At 39.4% G+C, this 24,155-nt stretch overlaps 1 protein-coding gene across 2 annotated transcripts in view; it reads right to left on the bottom strand.

The window, feature by feature from the left end:
- Positions 1-24,155, bottom strand: part of BNC2 (basonuclin 2) — a 423,821-nt gene that overhangs the window by 266,186 nt on the left and 133,480 nt on the right. The window contains exon 4 of one of the 2 annotated variants that reach the window (XM_040962742.1): positions 21,483-21,683. The exons of the other annotated variant lie outside the window; for it this stretch is intronic. Coding sequence (XP_040818676.1) covers positions 21,483-21,683 — 201 coding nt within the window. The remainder of the gene's footprint in view (positions 1-21,482; positions 21,684-24,155) is intronic. 2 annotated transcript variants of the gene reach the window in all.

The raw sequence follows: 24,155 nt of genomic DNA, 5'->3' as shown, positions 1-24,155 counted from the left end.
GTTCTTCTGATAGTTCCTGAGTCTCTAAGTCACCCCCACCCCCTCCGCCGCTGCCACACGCACTCCCCTGGAGGGCTAAATGCACTGTGGCAATAAAACATTCATGCGACTTGGAATTTTAACACAATGCCATTTCCCTAGTTTAACCTGAAAGGAATGCACTAGTCACAACAGACTACATCATCCTGCCATTAAACCCTGCCAAGGAACCGCTTTTTTGGCTGCGCTGGGCCAGCTTTGACGGGAAAGGAGTACACAGACCCACACACAGAGCATGAGAGGCCACCTCTGCTTCCTTAGCCTCATGCAGCAACACCCTGCGCTTGAACATGACCTCTGACCCATCTCATTGTGACAGGCCGGTGAAGCATGTGTCACCCTGGAACCTGTGCACAGCCACAAGCCAGGTCGGTCATTTGCTGCTTCCTCTCACCAGCACTAGGGCAGGGGGGAAAGGGTGCTTTCTTGTTACTGCCTTTACTATGCAGTGTCTTACGTTTAAAAGGAGTGATGCTTTCTCTTTGAAGTATGTGATTGTTTTTCACACTTTATTTCTGGTTTTCTGAAAAACAAACAGCCCCTTTGTATTCATAATGAGGCTATGATCATGGACAAAATTTTTGGTTTGCTTTGGGGACAAATTTTCATAGGTGCTAGTGCTTTTATAATTGAGTGACATTTGATGCAGACTTACTAAATAGAGAAACAAATCATTGATTTCTCCTGAGAACTTGAGAAAAATTCAAAGGTGACAAATTTTAAGATACCCACACATATTATGTGACTAACAGATTATCACAAAACACACAGCAATTTCAGATAAAAAAAAAAACACCTATATTGTCGTAAGTATTTGTACAGAGTTCTATCTTCAAAGTTAATGTAACTGACAAATCAAGGAACAAGGGAAAATATATGCACTTAAAATCACATGAAAGATTTACAAGTGTTTCTAGGAATTTTTAGATCTGTTCTTGAGCTAGTGTCATACCCATTATAACAGCACTAATCTTTCTAGATAAGAAAATTATCAGAGAATATAATTTTGGACCTTCCAACATCCCTTTCTTCTTTATTCTCAATTTCTCCCCCACTACCAAAGCACGCTTTTCAGATTCCCTTTTTTCCCCCCTTCCCTAATCGCTCTCATTAGCAACTCTGCTCTTCTGGGACACTTTCAATTTCAACCTTGTCCCATCAGTTTCTGTTAGTATTCCTCCACTGTATGGTAACCTCAAAAGCGCAAATCCCTGCTCTGGCTCTGACCCCCAGCTACAGCCAGCCAGGTGAGCTGTAATTATCCCTGCTGGAAAAGGCAGGCATTCCAGTCTTAATCTCCTGGAGTGAGGCCATGTCCACTTTTAAATGAGGAACATCTTACTTCAACTGAGAATACCCTAAAATACAAAATGATGATCTCAAAGTAAGTTAACATGCACATATAAAATAAACCCAAATCATCTACTTTAACGTAATTTTTATCTCCTTAGTAACTGGAATTAGTTTTAAGCCCTAGTTGAAACACTTTTTCCTTTCTTTTGAACAGACATTATCATGCCTTGAAAAGTCACTCTAACCCCTCACTTTAGCCAAGTCCTGCTAATTCTACAGAGGACAGCAATTTTTAAAATAGTAAGTTATATCTGATGAAGAAGGGAAATCAGTCCAACATGCAAGGATTACAAAAACTTTTGTAAAATATTTTCAATGTAAGATGCTAATGTTGAAATCCAGCTGTTGGTTTCATATTATCAAAACACAGCAATACACACATATGAATTTTTCAAGTAATCGGATTTAGCATCAATGTGGGTATACAAATTCCAATTTTGATGTTATTAGTGGTAAATGCTCCCCACCTGAAGAAAACATAAATGTAATATGTCATGGGATAAAATTACAGAAGACAGTTTCTGTTTAAATTCAAATGGATACACTTTTCTGTTGATCCCAACTGAACATAGTGAGTCCAGTGTTTGGAATCATTAGTATCTAAAAAGAGATATCCACGAACTTGTACAAGCAACCAGTATTGCTCCTTCAACAGCATTTCCTGTCCTCTGAAACCTCTGGAAGTTTGAAAGACATCTCTACAGAAGAGGACAGCTATCTTGCATTATTTCCAAACTGTCAATCAATTTTACAATCTATCCACTGTTGGGGTACAACGGTGTATCACCTAGTCATGAGAAATTTTAAGGTGTCTAAAACAGAACAATGCGAAGATATTTTATCTGAAGCTGTACCAATTTAAGTGAGTAGAATTAGAAGAGTACAAAAGCCACCAAAGAAGTAAGACACAGCACTAACTTCAATGAAATATGAAAAGCTGCAATAATCCACAAGTTTTGCAGAACCGCTCATTTATTTCCCTGCATACTTTTGAGGTGGTTTGTGATAACCATTAATTTCCATTTTCCATGAGCCAGAAGAAAACTTTGCTAGGTTAAACGACATTCAGAAATAGCTTGAACTTTCTATAAACTACTTTTTCATTTCTAGAAAGCAAAACAACTTCTAATATAAAGAACATCTGATGGGGGGGGCAGGCATTTATTCATTCCTCTTGACAGCCTTCATCTGGAACCACAGGATTGGCTCAATAGAAACAAGGGGCGGGGTGAAAGGAGGTAGAGGGGAAGAGAAGAGATGGAGTGGACCAGGCAGAGGGATGCACAGCTAACAGCCTACAACATGGCTAGAGGGGAAACCGAGAGCCAAAAAGGTAATCAGAAAGGGAGAAGGAAGTAAAAGCATTGAGACGTAGTGACAGGTAAACTGACTAGAAAGAAAGCCATAGGGAGGGTACCAGCGGGGAAACACAAGGAGACAGATGGGGAGAAAAAACAAGGAGCAAACAGCAAGGGAGGGACAGGGAAGCTTAAAGAAAAGAGGGGACTGCAGGGGCCGAGCAGAGCCCTGTGACATGGCTGCAGCGGAGCAGGCAGCTGGCCGAGATGCTAATTCAGCGCTTTAACAAATCAATGCCACTTGAAAAGTACAATGCAAGTGCTCACTGGGTAGATGTCAGGGGACTGAGAAAATGCATTCTCAAGTATTTCACATTAAGAGGGAATAATGTGTTAATTTATAACTCTTCACCCTATACACTTGGATTATCTATCTGTGTCAGCGATTTGACTTCTTAAATTTATCAAGAACGCATGCCAAGGGAGGCAGTTCAGCTTCACCACCGGGAAATAGAGGCTTAGCAAGAGAGCCCGTCCTAGGAAGTGCAGTGGTTCTTTCTGCTTTCCATCAGGTTGAAGTCTTGGGGGGGGGGGGGGGTGGCAGGAGGAAGGGCCTAAGGGATTTATCCTGGGCCCCTTGCTAAAGCAGCCAATAGAAAGGTCCTCTTGGCTTGGGGTTGATTGCACTAGGTGCCATCAGTCAAAAGTGACACAGAGAAGAAGGAATAACTTGAATCAGCAACCTGAATTGCCATTATCAGAATTTACTTTGCAGAAACTTACTGATGTCTCTGGGAGCACCCAGTGGAAGAGAAGCTGCTGACAACTGGGCTTGCAATTGACCTGTAAGCAATGCCACAGGCAGCGCTTATCAGAATAGGAAAGGAACCAAGAGCTTGGCTCATTTTGTTTGGTTTGCTTTGACACATGGCGGGGAAGGGTTAAAGAACTGATAGTCCAATACAGCATTCGAGAGACTAATAAGAACCGTTTCTCTTTTCTTAATAAAAACAATTTTTATTAAGCATCAAATTCTTGGAATTATTTCCTAATTATTCCTTAATGCAAATTCAGTTAAGTTTTAACATAATATCTTTAACCTGAAGAGACGAACTCTGCTAGTAATTTCTGCTCTGGACATAAAAGCATTGTCAGACTCAAGTTTTCAGTGGGTAAACATTGTCAACACACACAGGCAAATGTGTTTAAACTTTGCAATAAACAGGAGAGAGTATGTTTTAATAAAATGTTTAATTAGGATCATATCTTCAAAGATAGAACAGTGGTTCTATTTATGTAAGAAACTAAAAGAAAAAACGAAACAGCCCAGCCTCTAACTGTTCCAAGCTTGCCTGGACTGCGCACAGCAGCAGTATTGGAAACTGCAGGGATCACATGTACAACTGCAACAGAAACGGACATTCTCTTATTTTTCAAGACATTCATATGTAAATGAATGCTGATGAATGGAAATGAGATGCTATACATGATAGGCAACTTCAACATGTACTTGAAAAAAAGGCAAAGTTATCTCACTCACTGAGGCCTGATTCATTCTCTTTCTAGGGCCAGGAATAAAGGAAATGAACGACAATGATGGACCTTCGACCAGCTTCTATTGGCTCAACACCATCTCTCAGACACTCATGGCAGACAGCAAACATTCTTTCAACATGCTTAGCATCTTTCCTATGACGTGGCATTATGCAGGGTCCTTTTCTCCCTTCTTTACAATATTTGATTAGAAATTGGAATTATAAAGGCAATAAATTGTACAGCCACACGGAGCCAAAGGATCAAAGTATTCCAAACATTATAATTCTTTAATGAATGCTTGCTTTCTTTCAAAGGAGATTATTGATAAAGAATTTCCTGGGTCAAAAACATAAGAGTGTGCTCCTTTTTCACCCATCTTGGGGAAAGGGATATATAATCCAGGCAGTGTGCCTGCACTGGGAAAGAATGGTGCATCTCTGTGCTTTGCAAGGGGCCTCTGTTTATACCCTCAGAGGAGGGTCCATCCTATCCCCAGTTTTTGCATGAATTACCATTCCTGTCAGTCCCATCTAAACCCTCCCCACTCCCCAAAGGAACTACCTATTCTTATGATTATGGTACCAATAATCCCTGTCCTCCTGGTCTCTCCCCCACCACACTCACCTAAGGGGTTAAAAGGCTTCAGTACATTTGTGACTTGTCAGTGACATATAATACCCAGGTCCTTCATGCAATCAACTTTTACTTGACATGTATTTGCTCATCACAGGACCCGCATTACTACTGGGAGAATGAAGAAAAACCTAAATTAACACTTGACATTCAATATGGTCAAGTCCTTAATTGGCTGGGCTTCCTGAGAAAGCAATTTTCTATTCCCCAAACTGTTCGCGTGTCATGTGTGGAGTGCAGCTCTCGGCCATCACTGCTGTCCCTCGCTCCCTCTAATGAGAGCAGATGAATTAGTGCTACGTGACACGATTTGAACAGGGCTTCCTCTGCCTCCCCTTCCCCCATCTTTCTCCCAGACCAGTGACAGCTGTGTGGCCAGACGAAGAATGAAAGAGAAATGCAAAAGCAAAGGATCCTGTAAAGGATGATCATTTTTTAAAATGAACCTTAAATGTCTTGTTGAAACTCCAGAACAACAGGGCCATTTAATTGTAGAGGTGGGGAAGGGGGCTGCTCACAGATCAGGGGAATTGTCTGGCTATGGTTGATTTGGGTTGTACTTACTTGCAGCATGTTTTCTTCTATTCCTAGCTAGTTGCAGTATTAGATTGCACTGCCTTAATTAAAATGGAATTTACATCCACTTACAAGGTTTTTTTTTTTAAAGGCCTGGAGAATGGGTCACCTATAAAATAAAATGAACAGCATGAAGTGATTACTATTCTAAGATAAATATACATCTAGGTAAAAGAAAAAGAAAGTCCTTTCAACAAACATTTAAATCATAAAACGATCAGTGTCAGAACTTCATGTTAAAGATTTTAAATCATTTTGATTCATTTCATGGGGTTATTGAATTACTGCAATAAAACATTAAATCACTGACTTCATTTTATTGTGCATGTTTAGCTTAAAAAACCCAACTGAATGGATGCATGGGGAAAAAAGCAGGACAGAATCTCTCCTATGCATAGAGACCTATAAATACTAAATTAAACAGATTTCCCTAAGTCTTCACTCCCCCACTGTGAGAGGCAAAGAAGTACATTTAAACACTGAAATTCCTTATCCAGTCTGCTTAGGACAAAGCAGAAATAACGGAGAGAAGAATATATGGCAAAAGCAACATTTAAGAAAAGTACTTAGCTTGAAATAAATCCATAAGTGAAAACAATCAGTGAAGCTCACAGGAAGAACCCTAACACTCTGGATGTTTATTCTTTCTTATGCAGAGGAAAGCCTTTTCTAGCCTGTCCCCTGGATACAAGCAATCCTTTGAAAAGTGCACAGAGTGCCACAAAATGAACTTCCACGCGTAACGTACAAAATTATTTCAAGTACAGTTCTCTGGCTTCATTCAAGTAACAGGATCATATATTAATTATCCCTGTATAATCCTGAATATGATTTTTGTTCGAAGCAAACTGTGAAACAAACTTAAAGGTACCAAAGCAATCTTATGAAACCCATTTGGCACTACAAATAAAGCTACAACCTGAAGTCAAACTAATGATGTCCACACTTTACATCTCTCTGCAGGAAACTAGATACAATTTTACAAAGGTGTCATTTTTCCTTAAAAAATTCATTTTCATAATGATTTTAAATTGTAGTGGCTATAACAGAAGACAGCCTACAAATTAGGAGAATTTTAAAAAAGCCTGAATTCTCATGCTCGTTAGAACACTGCTATTTTTCGACAAGAGTAAAAATTCTTAAAGATGGATATCCGTTATAAGTGCTTCCACAAAAACAACAAAACACAACTGACACATACTCTCTGCAAAGATTATCACTCTTGTGGCCAAAACACTGCTATTTCAAGTATCATTAAGATCTTTTTGAAATTCCACTTGAGACAGCCTGTGAGTGGGCATTCTATCAGGTGTTTAAAGGAAGTAAACAGGTAATTTGGTATTCTGGAAAAGTAGCTCCATCTAATACATCTAGTTAACTGCTACAGTAGCATTATCATCACTGAGCAACAAAGGGCAGTGTATTCTGTCAATAGCTTTAGGGTGACCTTTGCAATGCTGACTGGTCCGTCAAGTCCCATCTCTGAGATGCAAGGCACAGACAGGGATGGTTTATTAACTGAGATAGGAACTGAAGATGAGGGGGTTCCAAAAGGCTAGTGTCTTCACATTCAAGAAATAGGGTCTTCCTGTTCCTTAACAAGTGAGGAAGCATACCAGAAGACAGTGCTGAGCAGTCCCTAAGTCTTCCTTAAATTGTCAGCCTTCTGTGGTGAGAAACACTCATGTTATTCGGATGGTATTAGCAACTTGACATGTCCTCCCCTGCCCCCCTCCACCCTCTCTCTGCTTACATGAAAATCCAACTGGGAGTGGGCAAAATGGAATCAGTAACTTGAGCTCTACGAATAAAGCTGAGCTGTGTTAACATCATCCAGGACCTTTAAACAAATTGTGACCCATGCTGCTTTTTAGGTGGCTGTGGTTTCTAGCTATTACCATAGTAGGCTTGCATCTGTAGGTGGGGGTGGTTTCCAGCTATTGCCATAGTAGGTTTGCATCTGTAGGTGGGGGTGGTTTCTAGCTATTGCCATAGTAGGTTTGCATCTGTACATTTCAAGAGGCCAGCAACAGTAGGTAAGAAAAATGACCCTGATCTGAGCTGTGCGATTTTTCCTAGGATCACCTGTCTAGAGAAAAGCAGGCTAGAATGAGTGCTGTATGATTTAAGAAAGTTAACTGGGACTGTGGCAAAGTGACATGCTTAAACTTGACATTCTCTTAGGGACCAGTGGCCTTTGAAGCTCATTATAAATGTGAAATGGTTCTGTGGAATGTTAAGGCTTAATGTGGACGGCTGGTGCCACTGTCCTGCCTGCATCAAAGTGTGTCAACCTGGAAATAACTGCATTAACAGCTCCAGGGTTTTTAGAATGGAGGACTCACCCCTTATTATTATTACTAATTATTAGTAAGAATTCTAGTTAAAATATAAGAAGAAGCTGTATGACTTTCCCAACTTGGTTAGTGCAGCTAACTTTAAAATACTTCTGGTTTAGAAAAGCATAATGCTTGCCACCCACTTAGTCCATGTTACCTTCACATTATACCATTCTCATAAAGTATAAACACAGCAGAAAGAGAGAGAGAGAAGTGGCTGTGTTGAAACAGCCTGGCACACAGAACAATAAAACTCTATCAAACACAAGACAGATATTTTTATATAAAAATTAATAGCATATCAAAGAACACATTCTTTCATCCTTCAGTCTTTACCACCACCTCACTTCAATGTTTCCCTCCCCTGTATTAAAGATATTTTATCTAATTCCCAGTTGAAATGTTTCTGAAAGTGTTAAGTCACAGCTGTGTTGATGCTAACTTCCAGAACATGGGATGCCAGCATCATGCTGACATGCTTACTGGTGCTTTCTTAGAACTACACCAGCATTTGATTTGGAATACCAGACTTACTCTAACTCAAAGTATTAATCTCTGAACTTTATTTTTAGTTCAGCTCTTCTCTGCATTTTTGGAAGCAAGTCAACAAGTTTGCTGTGCTTACAACAGAGATGGCTCGCTTCTGACTGGTTCATGACACTGTTCAATGTCTTTACTCCACCAGGTCCTCGACAGAACCTAGGCACACTGAAGAGCCATTTGCAGAAATCAGTTTAACAAGATGTTCTTTTTTCCTGTTCCCACGAAAATCAATAACAAGATGACCTTCAATGTGAAATTCAAACCAATTAATTACTTCTTCTGTTGAAAATGTTGATATCTGATTTGCCTGGACAATTTCAATTATGAATAGATTATTTCTCTTAAAGTACCCCTTCAAAAAATATAAACTGATGTTGAAAACGTCATCTTATACAATATAGATGATGTTTTCTTGAAGCAAGCATAAAATATTGGCTTTACACGAATTAGTATGGGAAAGTTTTCCCCTTGTGGTCCATCTCTTCCTCGTGACATCACAATCAATTGCCTGGTAAATTACAGCAATCCCACAAAGATCCAGGGCCAAGAATCTGCTGCTTAAAGGTGAGATGAAAAGACTTTGTAGTTGAATTCAGATTTTCATCTACATCAGTTACTCACACAAACCATGGAATGCTTTTCAGAATCTGGAAATTTCCTTTCCTTTCTTTGTAATTCTAAAATTGTTCCATTTCCATATTTATTTGTATCTGTTGTTTTAGATTTAGATTTTTCATTTTCTAGTGATGGGTTATCCACACAATGCCTATACAATAAAACTATCAACATCAGAAATATTTATAAAACTTTGTTTTTAATTGTGGGGGAAAAAAATGAAGAATTCAGTTCATCCTGGTGGGGAATTCCCAAGATGAATGATCACACACCATGAAACTATTATCTTCATCCATTAAAACATTATCTAAGACAGAGGTTTCTATCTGGCAGCCAATGGGTTGAATACAGCCTGCAAAGGAGTTTCATTTGGACCACACAGTTTTTAAAATATTTGAGTAGGTTGCCAAGATTTCAAAATCAGTATATTTCACATAAAAATCTGGGTTTATGGCTTCTTTTTAAAAAGAAGAAGAGCCTCTGGAAACACGAGGTCTGCATTTCCACCTGGCAACAAGTGTTTGGAAGTAAGGAGCAACTTCCTCATTGTGTGGCTGGGAAGTAGGCTTTCTGGTCCTCACTAGGCTCATTCAACCCACTTCCTTTTCCTTGCCTCTACATGGCCCTCTTAGGCAACCATGATCTTTAAATGCCATAATCGTCCAAGAAGAATTTGTGGAGTTCATGGAAGACAAGGACAAGGGTATCCTGGAAATGAACTGGAAAATTCATCTTTCTCGTGTTTATACAGCATCATATAATGAACTGGTTTGAAGTTGTTAATAAAACTTAAGTGCAGAGCTTTCATAATTTATAAAATGCCTCCATAGTGTACTCAGAACCCATGACCTAGCAGTATACAACAAACTTTTACATAGGTTTTCAATCAGCCACATTCTTTATTGCAGCCCAGAACAAATGACAAGCTATTATTCAGATCTACACATATTCTGTTCCTTCATGTGTTAACACTTCTGTACATCCTTTCTAGAGAGATCATGTACTTAAATGAAAATGGATCCTATCATGAAAATAGGATATGTCTTCAAGCTAAATTTTAAAAGTCAACATTACACTGCACGAATATTATCACAGCAAATATTGCTCTCTACCAGCTCCACATGTATACCATCATCTGACATTTATACTTACAATTAGACATTATTGCAGGTTCAAATGACCCAAAAAGTCAAGGCATATTTCTTTAAAAATGATTGTTACCTAAAAGCAGATGTCTACAACAAAGTACCCATCCAATTCTATTTCTGTACTCTGCACAGAAATCAAGTGGAAGCAGCAAATCACTCACATTTTACTATTTCCAATGAGCCACAACACAGCGTTTCTACTAGTGAATTTTACAAGAAAATTAAAAATTCCCTGTTTAGGGGAGCAAAACATCTTTTCATTTCCTCAACTACATTAAAATAGGCTACCCCTTATAAGAAACACTTACATATCAAACAAATTATATTAAGCAGGTTACAGCCAGTTACATGTCAGCTTCTCACACCAGAATTTAGATCTGTGTAGTATTTTAAAATTATATTTCATCATTGGTCTACTTGCTTGAAAGATTTTTTTTTAGTTGCTTCCTTCCTAAGAGAAACATATTTTCCATCCATATCTAAATCCTTGGACATATGCCAAATTTATTTTCTAGTCAGACTTTAATCCCCAAATTCTCTGATTCTCAACAACTTAAACAACTGTAAGCAAATAGTTCACAAAATCATGATGTTCATGCTGCATTCCCTACCTGCTAGGCGGACAGGCAAACAGAAAACGCCATGTGTATCAGCTCCATAAATGTGTATTTTGGCCGATATCTTATTGACACTGTGATATATTCCTTTCAAGAAGTTTTTTTCCTTAATTTTCATTATGTTTGAAATTGGAGCAATTAGAAACAGACACCTGGAATTCAGTTATTAATTTATGACTCTGCACCCCTTTTCCACTTCTTTCCAAGTCATTTCTTAAGGTGCTTAAGCTGATGATGATCTCACTGGACAACCCTGATTGCACAAGGTCATGAGCCGATGCTCACAATATTTCTTTAAAATATCTTGCTACCAGACTAAATGCGTTTTAGAGATATTTTAAAATAAAGACCTCGCAAAATTATTGGTTTACATGTATTCTAGGAAAAGTAAACCTCATTACATCTACCTTGACTAACTTTGGACAGCATCATACAGAGGGAATTTTATAAACAAAATAAAACTAAACAAAACAAAAAACACAATTATCTTTCACCCGTGATAACCAAAGCTTTCGTAGGACTTCTCATGTGAAAATATTACATATCGTCAAAGACACCTGATTTTATTTTTGTTTGCACTTCACTGTTTTTAGACGAAAAATAAAGCATGAGATAAGGAATGCTTATCTCATGAATGGTCCCAAGGGAGGCAGGTGCCACCCTCACTTAACTCCTTCCTATCTCAGGATAGGTTTACACTGGGGATCCTTTCGGCATTCTGCTTTTGTAAAAACAAGCAGATCAAAAGTACACTCAGCTTGCCACTTTGAGGACCAAGAGCTGATCAGAAAACTCAAGACAGCATGAAGTGGTGGGTTTATTAAGGAGTTGTTTAAAGCAACTATTTACACAAGCTAAAACAACCAACTTCGCACTTCAACCAAAAGGGTGTTTTCAATATAAGCATCCAAGCTTCTCTGAGAAAACCTGGAATATATTATACATAATATGCATGTGGCCCAGGATGCAGCACATGGGATGTGCTTCCTATCAACAGATTAACACTTCATTTTCATTACTCTAATCTCACCACAGGCTGTGAGCACTCTCCTTTTTCTTATTTGAACAATAGTGCATGAAAAAACAAGCTGACAGACAAGCTGGGTTCATTAAACGCACAAAGTCTCTCTTCCTGTAACACATCTCACCTGTATAAAACCAGGGTTCTGGCTCCCTGGCTACTGAAACAAGTGCTCCCAGATGCAGGACTGCTCACTCTTTCTATCTGTTTGTAGTTAATTTATAATAAATGTCAAGAAAAGAGTAAAAATGGAAAAACTATTTTCTACCACAAACTATTTAGTGGATAATAGGGCTGACAACATATTTTCAGATGCTGGCAGTGCCATGATCACTATTCAAAGCAAGAAAACAGAGTAAAGTGGCTGGGAATAGAAATGATAAAATGCTTAAAGTCTGAGTCATCCTCATGTCTCTATCTTAGCTCAATTCTCATTTGACCATTACAATCTACAACCTCTAACTGATTTGAGGGGCCGACATACAGCCTGCCATGAGGATGGCTGGAGCACCTGGGTGGATGCTTGGTTCTGGGTCCTGGCTTTGGCTTCCAGTGATGTGATCCTAGAAGGCGGCAGGTGATAAACCCTGCCATGCCGCTGCATCCCTGTGATCCCATTTGAATCCTGAATTGTTTCCAATTCCTTTCCTCAGTCTAGTCCTGGCCATTGTGAGCATCCAGGGTGTGAACTCTCTGTTTTGCTCTGCCTCTCAAATCAATTAATTAAAAAGAAAACTTAGACAAAGAAACTAGTTTCACACCTGTTGACAATGACAAATCATGAAATAATCCTAAACTTCACCATGAAAGTTACATTCAAAGGACAAAAAGGCAATGTCTTATAAAGCGTCATGAGATTTCCCACGATGGTGAGGGCCTCTTGTGGGTGGGAAATCTATTCACTCATTTCATGGGAGGTTAACACAACCTCAACACCCCAAGAAAGCAATCACTTCACTGTCATCAAGTAATCAATGAAAGTGGTATACACTATCTATGGCTCTATGTACCACATATTAAGGTGACATGTGGAAATAAGAGACTTATAACATTTTCCATAGCAAGAGAGCAAGTCCTTCCACAAAGTCTAGAGGAAGACTTCAGTTTGGACTCTCTTGTACTCCAACATTTACACCTTAAAAAGAATGAATAATAACGAAAACAGTATACAATATTTCAGTAACTAATCTGGCTGACTCCAAGTTAGGTTCTGCTAAGCGGTCAACAAAGAGAAAGTTTTCAGGCTTTCTCACTCATGTGAATATACTCATTGTGTACCTACTGTCCATGTCTTGCATTAGATGTGGCATCCCAGTCACACCTAATGCCCCAGGGGACTGGCACAGAGATGGCAACCTACTTTATCTGTGCCTGATTAGGTGCTGCAAATAGCCATGCTAATGACTTAAGCTGATGATATTTTTTTCTTAAAATTTAATGGAAGGGGGGAAAACATTATTAAAGCCTTGCTAATGGAGGTTCTCATTTTAATATTAGCTTTGCTAATACGTTAAACCAGCTGAAAGTCATTATTTCTTGTCATGTAAAACACTCATTATCCTAAAATGTTTCTTTTTATACACCTAGTTCAGGTATATGAGAAACTGCCTAGAGAACCTCTAAAAGACACGTCAATAAAGTTGAACAACTCATGGCAGTCACATAAAAGCACAGCAGGTATGATATCAGAAGTGATGGCTTTCCTATATAAAATCTATATTTTTTTCCATGTTGTCCATCTCAACAGAATCTATGCCTTACGAGATAGTTAAAATGTGTTAAAATATAAAACAGCCGTTAATCCTGCTCACACATTAGCATACTGCGTGCTCTAAATTTCAGTTTCACCACATCAGTCCCGAACCTCCACACCGCCAACTTCTCCATTCCTTTCACAAACATTGCAGTTAACTCCTATTCGCTGCAGTTTGCCTCATAGAGGTACCTTCTACCTACTGCTTTGCCCTTGATAACCTGGAAATGTTCTCATGTAAAGGCTCATTGTACAAAATGATAAACCAAAGAGTTACAGTAGGACAAAAAGGAAAGCATAATCTCTCCTCAGCTAAGTACTTTCTTACACAGGCTGAGGATCACACTGAGCTGCCTTTCAACGCCTCTGAATGATAAGCCCGGCCCTGGTTACACTTTATTTTTTTTTTTATCTTTTCCAGCAAGATTCAGGACAGTCTTCCTGTCACCACTCGGGGGAACCACATTTGAGGGGGGCACCTCTTCCCAAGACCCGTGCCAAGATCAAAAATTGGCAAAGGATTCTTTACTACATTACTACGCTGCCTCCATTACTACTGTGTTGCTATAAATGGGGGCAGAAAAGAATGAGTGAAGGAAGAATTCAGAGTAAGACAAATGAGGGGAAAGGAGAATAAAGCGGGAAAGAAATGATGTCTCTGCAAAGGGAACTAGGAAGAAAAAGCACAGATTCACCTTGTATTTGGGTCATTAAGTAAATATCTACCAAGAAACAGGAAGAAGATTGAAAAGTGGGCCCCTCCCCCAATGACAGGTATACCCTCCAGACACTAACAAGAACAACGGTACAGTTAAAAAGTACCGAATAAATAAGATGTCAGATATGCTCAGGAGAATTAGCTGCTTCATGAGTAACTTGCTACTGTTCAAGACCATTTCCATTTTCTTTACAGAGAGAAATGAAAAACTGATGGGCTTAATTAAAGAAAAAAACAAAAGGACATTATTTTGTTGTTAAAGGATCAATTCTTTTTTCTTTAATTGGAATGATGATTAATAAGCTGCGAACGTGATTGCTGCACTAGGCAGTTTGCGTAGCGCATTGTTTTTCCAGGAGCATTTCCATTAAGGAAAGCTCTGTGAATGAAGTCACGACACGGTGTTTCCTCTCTCTTCCTGATGTCTGCACTCGGCAGCAAATGCTACACGCGGTGTTTGAACAGAACGACACTGCACACTGTCCACACCCAAGTGAACTCCCGTCATAAATTTTTCACCTGAGGGTTTGAATGCACACTATGAAATTTGCTAGGCTTCCTACAGGGAATGCACAAATTAAAAAAAAAAAAGAATCAATACTTTTGTTTTTTTTTTCTATTCTCTAAACTTACTGTTATACCTGGAAAGGCAGTTGGCAGCACAGGTCAGCCACACTGAGGAAGCAGGCACACCCTGGATGTCACAGCCCCAGGCTTCATTCCCAAGACACCATCTGCACAAATTAAAACTTCCTAAAGCTTCAGCTTCTCAGAATTTCTTTTTCATTTAATTTTTCCTTGCACATTTACCAGTTTATCTTTTAGGGTAAAAAAAAAAAAATCCTTCTGTTAAATTTTTTCATATATACCTACAATATTCCAGGTTGTCATTCCTCATTTTTGCCTGTTTTTCTAAAGCTCAAAAATTGGCCTCAATGTACCTTGCAAGTGTCCTTGACTACCTTTCTTCATGTAGCCCCATGCGGGCAGCAGATGAGACGCAGCCTGATGAGCTTCACCCTGCAAAATGTGGATGCCAGCTGTTTTTCTAGAAACAAAAATGGCATCTGCCTAGGTGTGAGCCCAGGCATTCATTTTCTAGGGCCTCAAACAATTATTTACCACCCCCCAGGCCTAAGGAAATGGGGGGTCAGCGAGCAGCATAAACGTATGATACAAGGCAAAGAGGGCTTTAACATGGTCAGGAATCCCATGCCAGGCACACAACAAACCAGGTTCCAAATCTCACGTGAAAAGCAACCTTGGAACCATGGCACCCAGGTTTATTCAACAATCACAAGCAGAGAGTCCCAGAGAAAACTCCTCTCTCTGAAAAACTCCTCCACATTCACTCTGCTTACCCTGTTTCTACAAAGCATTCTGTACTCTGTGGAAAGAGAGGAGTTAATTTTCAGGATAATCCAAACCTAATGGCTCAAAATATGAACACAAGGTACAAGCAAATTCCAACTTCTTCTACTCACTTCTTTTAACATAAATACAGCTCTATTGTAATCAAGTGTTCCTAGTTCAGAAAGTCTCTCTCTGGCTGCACAGAATCACCAGCCACGCACGTTGATAAGGAAAATCGTCTCAGGTGCCCACAGAAGAGTATCGGGTGCATGCCCAACGTAGCTTGCTTCGAGTGAGAGGAAGAAGCACTGGCATTTTTGTTTTTCATTGAAGTGGATGACGCCAGCTCACTATCTGTAACAGACTGTTCCTTTGGAATCAGCTCCCTGTGTCACAACGACCTGGCAGTCTCGGATGCTTTCACGAGCACTGGAGTCCTCGCAATCCTGCCTTGGCTGTGACCCATTCACTTTTGCCCCAACTTTGCTGAAATGCCTTACTCAGCATCTCATTAGTTAGGGAGGATTTGCCGCGGCTCTTAACTCTGACACAGGAGTGGGAGGATGTGCTGCTGTGGTAGCCCAAATCTGTCATGTCACTGCATTAATCAATTTCCATACAACTACACATGGGATTTATCACTGCACGTGAAGATATGCTCATAAATGTAATTATAAAAATACCTACAATTATAGATAAGATATCTGCACCTTTAGGGACTTATTTTTCAACTGCACTTATCTGACTCACCTTAGCAAAAGAGACTTGACAAATTATGAAAACACAATGGGCCTGTTTGTAGATGATGTTTGAGAAAGTAAATCATTTCAAAATGATCACCTATTACATTCAAACTCACTTAAGTGTATCATACTGAAAATAAACTTGTAATTTGTGAATGGTGTTTTTAAATATACCACAGACACACCTGGGAATAAGTGTGTATATGTTTTATTTGCATCAACATGTGCGTGTACCATGGTACAAATTAGACACTCCCTGTTAAATGAAGTCTGTATGTTATCCACAGACTTACAAAGTATAGGCCAGAATACAAACACCTGGTTCTATGGTACAATTTGTGTTTTAACAGTTACAAAATGTTCCTATTTTAGTGTTGCTTTATCAAAGTGGATATTAAGACTTAAAACTTTAAAAAATTATCTATTATTAAAACTTTAAAAAATTATCATTCAAATTACTAGGGGACCTAAATTGAAAGCAGCAACCTTGCAATTCAACAGACACATAAACTTCCTAATACAATTACTTATCATCAACACCATAATCTTTAAATTTAATCATGTTTAGTAAAACATGTTTATCCTAACAGTTCAGCTGGAAGGAGGAGAGTTAAAAAATCGAAGAGAGAATAGTGCAGGAAGAAACCTAGGGATGGATGATGCTTGGCAGTGAAAGTCATTTTCAAAGACCATTAACTATCAATGCTTTACTCAAGACTCTGATTAAATAAGAACATACACCTTATGTTAAAAGGAATGTCTATTTGAGTGGGATAGAATTTAGGAAAAAAAAAAATATAAGCGCTACAAAGAACAGAACCACAACAGACAATTAGGCAACCGACTTGTAAGAAATCCTGTTTATGTACCTTCTAAATTATTAGGAGATAAATATTCAAATTATTTTTTGAAGTCAGACAAAACCATTATTTTCATTTTAAAACACAGATTCTACATACTGAGCCTGTGTTTGCCTGTATGAGGAGAGGAAACTCACAAGATGACTAGAAGACATACTCCTCTGAGTACGCACTCAAATAGATTACAGCAATATTATTACATATTTCTTACAAGATATTTTATTTATCTTTTTCCTGAAAAGTGCTAGATTTTATATTAGTAACAAACTTTGCTTTCCTCTGTCATATCTCTGGTGAGCAGACACCCTGTTATTCATGTAAATCGTTGGTTTAATTTTTAGCTTTCTTGGTTCGCCCCTCACCTATTCAGAAAATGATTTCTCTGGTGATAACTAAAACATCATGCTAATGAGAGAATCTAATGCACAATAGAAAAATGTCACTACTAATAATATTTGCATGAAGCTAAATAAAGCAACTATAAGAGAATGTCAGGCAGTTGTTCTTTAATAAGACACAATTTCACAATGAAATTATGTTGTTAATTTTGTTACATCATTGGGTGAATCCTAAATTACTATATAATGATGCAGAGTCATTTATAATTCCAACTCAGTTTTTCACTCAAGTATGAAAAACGACCTTATTAGGGATATATACTTCACCAGAAACAGGTTAAACATGCCTCATCAGTAATAGAAGGCAAATGCCCCTGCTGATGTGTAAAATATGAGTAGAGCCATTTAAGCTACATGGTTTTCTTTCTGAAGATTTTTAGCATACTAGACTACTCCAACAGCTGAGATAGTTACAAAAGTTGTATTTTACTATTCTCTTTGAGTCATAACACATTTACAAAAATTAAAAGATCAACTGGTCAACCCTGATTTTAAAAACACTTTACAAAAGCAAGCTTTAATTTTGTTACTAACAAGACCTCAAGAGGTTAACATGAGTAAAGTGAGGCTGCGAACTGCGAACTGTAGATTCATAAAGAAAAGCGAGAGCTTTCTGGCCGTTATCCACCTGTCACTGACCAAGATGATCCAAAACACTTCTTTTATGAAAGTCAAGAGGAATACCCATATAAGATTCTCAAGTATTCCTCCATCTATAAGGAAGTGAATCCTGAGGAAATCTTACTTTAAGGTAGGAGAAAAAGTGTAGAAGCAGGAAAATGCAGTCTGATAGTCTGTCTCCAACTTTTGGGGGCACATACTTAATCCCAACAAAGCTAACCTGGCTTCAGATTATGGTGTCTTTTTGTTAGTATTAGAAATGAAAGATCAATGTACAAACAGATCTCAACTTTGCCTATATGAAACAAAAGACCAGCAGTTTTACATTCGTCCTTCCTAGATATACCTCTAGAAGACACCAACTTTGATTATTAAATTTCAGTATCATGAGCCATTTTTCACTGTAAGTTTTTCTGTTATAAAATATTGGAAATGCATTTTCTATTTCAGCTTTAAAACCTTTTAGAATTTCTAACTAGCTTTTTCCAATGCTAAAAGAAATGATCAAAGAGATACATTTATTACTTCCTTAAAATTGTGAAATAAAAAATATATCCAATATATGACATAAACTTTTACTTACAAATTAATCATAATCTTAAAAATTGTATATGTTGGAAATTAAATTTATAAAATTCTGCAGGCTTGATTAAATCAAACTTTTACCAGTAACAAAAGCTGACTTGATGAGTATATTTTAACTAATCTCTTTCCTTCTCTCTCCCTCTCTCTTTCTTTCTCACACTCACTCACACATACACACTGAATCTGCATTAATGATAAAATACAGGTAAGAAAAATAAACACATTCAACATATATCACATATACTTTTACATTTAAAAAATCATTTGAAATTACAGATTATTAACACTCACCAAAATGTTATTTTTGCAAAAAAGGAAAAATATTTATAAACTCATACTGTCTTTTACACACACTAAAGGTTTTCACAAGGTAAGCATTCAGTGACTAGGACAGAAAAAAAAAGAAAGGAGAGGGATCATTAATGACATAAAAATCCAGAAATAACAAACACATTTTAAAAGTTCATTCATGTTTTTTAAAAATTGTGTTTTTCTCCCTTTGTTGTACTATACCATAACAAATACTATCATATTTGAGTATGATGTGCCACCACCGAACATAAATTGGTTCCCTGTGTTTCCATTCTTTTCATATATTTCCAAATGCCCACATACTCATATACATACATACACATCTATGCAAAATCCTTATATTCCCAGGCAACAGCTGAATCGAGAACATCACAACAGTTTAGTTGAACAGATTTGTGTCTGAAACGTTTCAAATTTTTCTTAATTCTAATATATTTTATGTAATTTACTTTTATTGTTATTTTTTAAGCTGAAATGTTATCCAGGACTTCCAGTCTACTTAGATTCAAATCTACTTGGAATGGGTTAGTGCCCAAAGAAGCAATCTCACAACATCTACGTGGTTCAATAACCATTCATCAACTGATCATTATCTCTATCTGGTTTTATTAACTCTTTTTTAGCTAGAGAGAGACCTAAACTATTTTTCCCTTCCAAAACACCACACACACACACACACACACACACACACACCCTCTCCTAACTGAAGGAAAACTCTAAAGGTGATGCCTAATCTTGAACATGTAGCACAAGTAATTTAGTCCTAAAATGAGTGAACACCCACCATGTTCCAACCACATGATGCACACCTAGGCAGGAACACACACACACGCACACGCACACACACTTTGATAAATACTCGGTAGCAACAAGAGCATCTCCGCAGGCAATGAACTTTGCAAGGATGGGAAACTGCACGCAGAGTTGCATTATTGGGTTTGTGTTGATCACATTTTAATCCCAGTTTACTGTATCAGCAGTAATCAGGGTCCCTCTACAGGATGTCAAAATACACCTTATTCAAATGCCCGTGTCCTCTCTAGAACTGTGGGGAAAAAATGCTAGCTAAATCCTGGCTGTTCGCACTGTCTTTTGTACATGCATTTCTTCACCTGGGGTAGTTTAGTCCGGCCAATTGTTCTTTTCCCTTCTCTAGCAACTATAATTAAAATATCTCAGTCAAAGCACTAAATTCTATGAACTCTGACGAGCAGGAGAGGCTTTTTAAAAACAGCTGTTTTTTTTTTTTTTTTTTTATTGTGTGGTACAGTATCTGTTTCTTAACAGTCCCCAACTACTTAAACTTCAAGTGCAAGAGTATGGTCAGTAGTACTTGCTTGCAATGTGGATGATAAACTAACTCCTGCTTTGTGTGAGTTTACTGTAGGCTTCTGAGAAGCAAGGCGTATCTAAGAGGGAGGCACCATGGAACTTCCCTCCCTCACTTGAGCACAGTCCAAGATGAAAGTTTCTGGGTTGTTTCCCCTTCCTTTCCTTTTACCCTGGCTCCCCCGTGGAGCTGCAGAGCCAGCAATTGTGCAAGAGGAGCCGGGCGCGCAGGGCACGTATCACGGAGCGCTTGGTACGAGCTGCGGCTCAGTGATTAATGATCAGCTCCCGCTGGCCTCCCGCTCCTACATCGGCTCTCCGGGCAGGGACAGCACGCCAAGCTGCCTCTCCGGCGTGGCCGGGATGGAGGAGCGGCTCTGGAGAGGACTCGGAGGCTGCGCCCAAGAGTGAGTGCGCTGCGGACGGGTGCGCAGTCCAGCCCGGTGGGTGAGCGCGCGGGAGCTGGAGCAGGAGCAGGGCGGGTGGGCAGCCTGGGAAGCTCAGGAGCGAACACGGAGCCAGAGTACCGAGCCAGCACTGCGGCCACACACGCCATCTCCTCCACCAACCCCTCGGCGCCGGCCACAAAGCCTGCCAAGCCTCCTGTACTCAGGTCTGAATCCCGGCTCCCAACTGCCTCCCCCACATGAAGACAGTGGAGCTGTTAAGAGGGGCCCCTACATTTTTTGACTGCTCGCGGGATTCATACTGGGGGTGTGTGGGCGGGGGGCTCTCTTTCTCTCTCTTTTTAACACAAAGAAAGAAATAAATTAAGTCTTCTATGACCCAGGTTGTACTGTAAAACTTTGCCTTCGCTTTCTCTGACTTCAGTATGCTTTCCCCTTTTTCTTTGAAGGAGCCCCGGGGAGCCCAAACAGGAACCCTGCACACTGTACTAGCACTTCGGACAAAACAGAGCCTGAATATAAAGTGATCGCCTTTAATAGCCAGACGTATCTATGTACACAAAAAACCAGCAGAAATAAAAGTGCAGGTCACAATTCGAGGGTTCTTAGACAAAAAACAAAACACAAAGCCAAGCAACAGAAATAAAGCAAAACAACAACAACAACAAAAAATAAAGTAACTTACCTGTTGGGACATTCTGAATAAGAGGTTAGTGTCAGCGTTTTGCCATGTCCCCATGAACCCTGGTTCAGCCGGAGTCGGTCTGGTTGCGAACTGCATGGAGTTGTCAGTACAGGAGTCTCTTAAAGTCAAGTCTCTCGTCCTCTTTGGCTCTCTGTCTCTGAGGGTGTCTCTTTCTCTCACATCCACTTCTGCCTCTTCTGACTGAAAAGTGAAGGTGGATTTTTTGAGCCTCTTGGCAGCCAGTAGCAGGAGGGTAGTGCAGTTGAGAAGCTGGCTGGAGTGTGCATTTCATTTGGGAAGGGGGAGATTTGGGGGAAGGAAAGGGGGGGGGGGTCAGAGCTTCTTTCGCACCTTCTGCACAGATATCCCTATCATTTATGCATAGAGTGTGACTCCCCAAGCTTGCCTTTGCCCGGTTTAACAGCTGTCTGTCAGGTGTGCAGGCAGCACTGGAGACCCAACCGTCAGCCTCAAACTCTGAGCCACTGCATGTCATTGGATAGCAGCGCGAGAGTCAACTGCTCCACTGTCAGGCACCAAATGACACCCTGCGCTCACCCCTCTCCAGATACCAGGGAGCTCCACACTGAGGCTCACTCCAGGCAGCGCCACATGCACAGAGCACGTGGGGCAAGCAGAAAAAGTAGGGCCCTTCCCAGGAATTTCTCCAACAATGCTTTCTCAAGGAACATACAGTATCTGACACCAGTCTGGGCTTCAACATAGGTAGAACTAGGGGAGCAATTTTTTTTTTCCTTAATTGCACTGGAAAAAAGTAAATAATTCAGTTGTAAGAGAATGTAAAGTTGGCTCCGTTCTCTAAAGGCTAGCTCCTTAAGGTCATAGAGGATGTGCTGGGCTATTTCTAACCACCTACAAACTCCTAGAGAAAATAACATATATATATATATACTTGACCTTACACTTCACAGAGCAAATAAGTAAACCTAGTGGCTTTTATAACATGCAAGGCGAATAATAAACATTTCCAAATAAATACATACTCTCCTATTTAGTATCTACTACCTCAGGCTGTTAATTACTAAACTGAGTGTTAACTAATGAGAAACATGATGGCAAAGCAAAGAAATACACCTTTTCTTAAAGCTCGACAGCAGGGGGAAAAGTCTTTTGTTAAAGTTCCTGGATGAAGCATTTACAGTATCCTTTTAAATCATAAAATAAGAAAGAGATGTGTGGGGGGAAGATTTTAAAAAAGCTTATACCATTTCAGGCAAAAAGTAATGAGTATAAAAACATTTTTCATTCATGATCTATCTGGAAAATTCTATTACATTTTCCTGCCTGATGAAATAGAGCTTGATAGCAGGTCATATTTTTAATTAAGCCAGTTTCAAAAACAAAGCATCTATTTATTAGATAGTATTTATCTACCTTATTTATGGAAAAGCAGAACTGAACAAAATGCACTGTACATAAACAGTAACTTCAAAATGGAAAGTTAAATTCATGCCACCTCATAAAAGTAGTCAGCAGGAAAAAGCCATCCTTCCTAAACTTAAGATGTAAGGAACATTAATCTTCAACCACCTACGAACACGGAGGACAAATGTACCACTCTGCTTGCTCCTTCTTAACTAAAGAATCACAATAAACCTTACTCTCTAAAACAACAAAAGAAACAGAAAAGAGCTTCAATGGCAGCTCGCAGTCATTAGCGGACAATGAGAAAAGATGAGAAAACGTACACTGTGTTGACACAAATGTGCCTTCCCCTCTAGAACTGACATCTCCTGAAAGCTTTTCTGTTAAACTTCCCTCCAGTTCACCGCCATTAAGTACAAAAAAAAGTCTCAAAAGAAGCAAATTCAATATCTGAGAGGAAACAAACAAGGACCCAAAGAATTGTTGCCTTAAAATATATTAAGTCCACCTGTGGTCAATAAAAATATTCTTGAGGTGGGGGCGGGGGGAAGCAAGAGAAACCCCTATGAGTCAATTGTCAACGGTGACTGTACCTTTACTGCTGGCTATTACCCACTTAAACTCCCTCTAAAATTTGCTAGCCTCTTGATTTCTGAAGTGGCACTCAGTGCCTCAGTCAAGCTGCCTGCTCAGCTCCTGACCTTCCCCCTAATGGCTGTTATTTGTGGGAGGCTTAAGGACACTGTCAATAGCCAGCTTCCTCCTCGCCCCACTCAAGCCCTGTCCTATCGCTCAGCCTCCGTGTTCTCTCTTGCCTCTGGCTCCCTCTCCCCTCTGTCTGTCTCTCCCCCTCCTTCCTGCTGCTCTCCTTCACTCCCTCTTCCTCTTTCTAGCCCCCCCATTTAATTTTTTTTTTTTTGCTTTCAGCACTCCTCTGCTTTCCCTATCCACGCCTGCCCCCCACTTTACACAGGCACACACAGACACATACACCCACAACACAAAAATCAACTGGCATGCAGCAGCAAGCACCTGCAGTAATAGACTCTTTTATTAAAACTGTTATTCTGCAAGACTCGAAATTCCCCGTGGACCGGGCCATGTCAAAGCCGATATAATTAACTAGAGGCTCAGCAACGGATCAATTACCAGACAAGCAAGTGATAGTGAAATCAATGAAAGATCATCAGCCACATTATCAGTGTTGCAACTCATTAGGGCAAAACTGAGAAATGTGCTCAAAGCGAGCCCAAGCAAGGTGGCATTACAAAACAAAGGGCTAATTTG

Source organism: Ochotona curzoniae, unplaced genomic scaffold (genome assembly GCF_017591425.1).
Source record: "Ochotona curzoniae isolate NIBS_2020 unplaced genomic scaffold, NIBS_Ocur_1.0 scaffold_3208, whole genome shotgun sequence".
In the NCBI taxonomy this organism is placed as follows: domain Eukaryota; kingdom Metazoa; phylum Chordata; class Mammalia; order Lagomorpha; family Ochotonidae; genus Ochotona; species Ochotona curzoniae.
The sequence above is the reverse complement of the archived record's forward strand: the minus strand, read 5'-3'. Positions and strand labels throughout refer to the sequence as shown.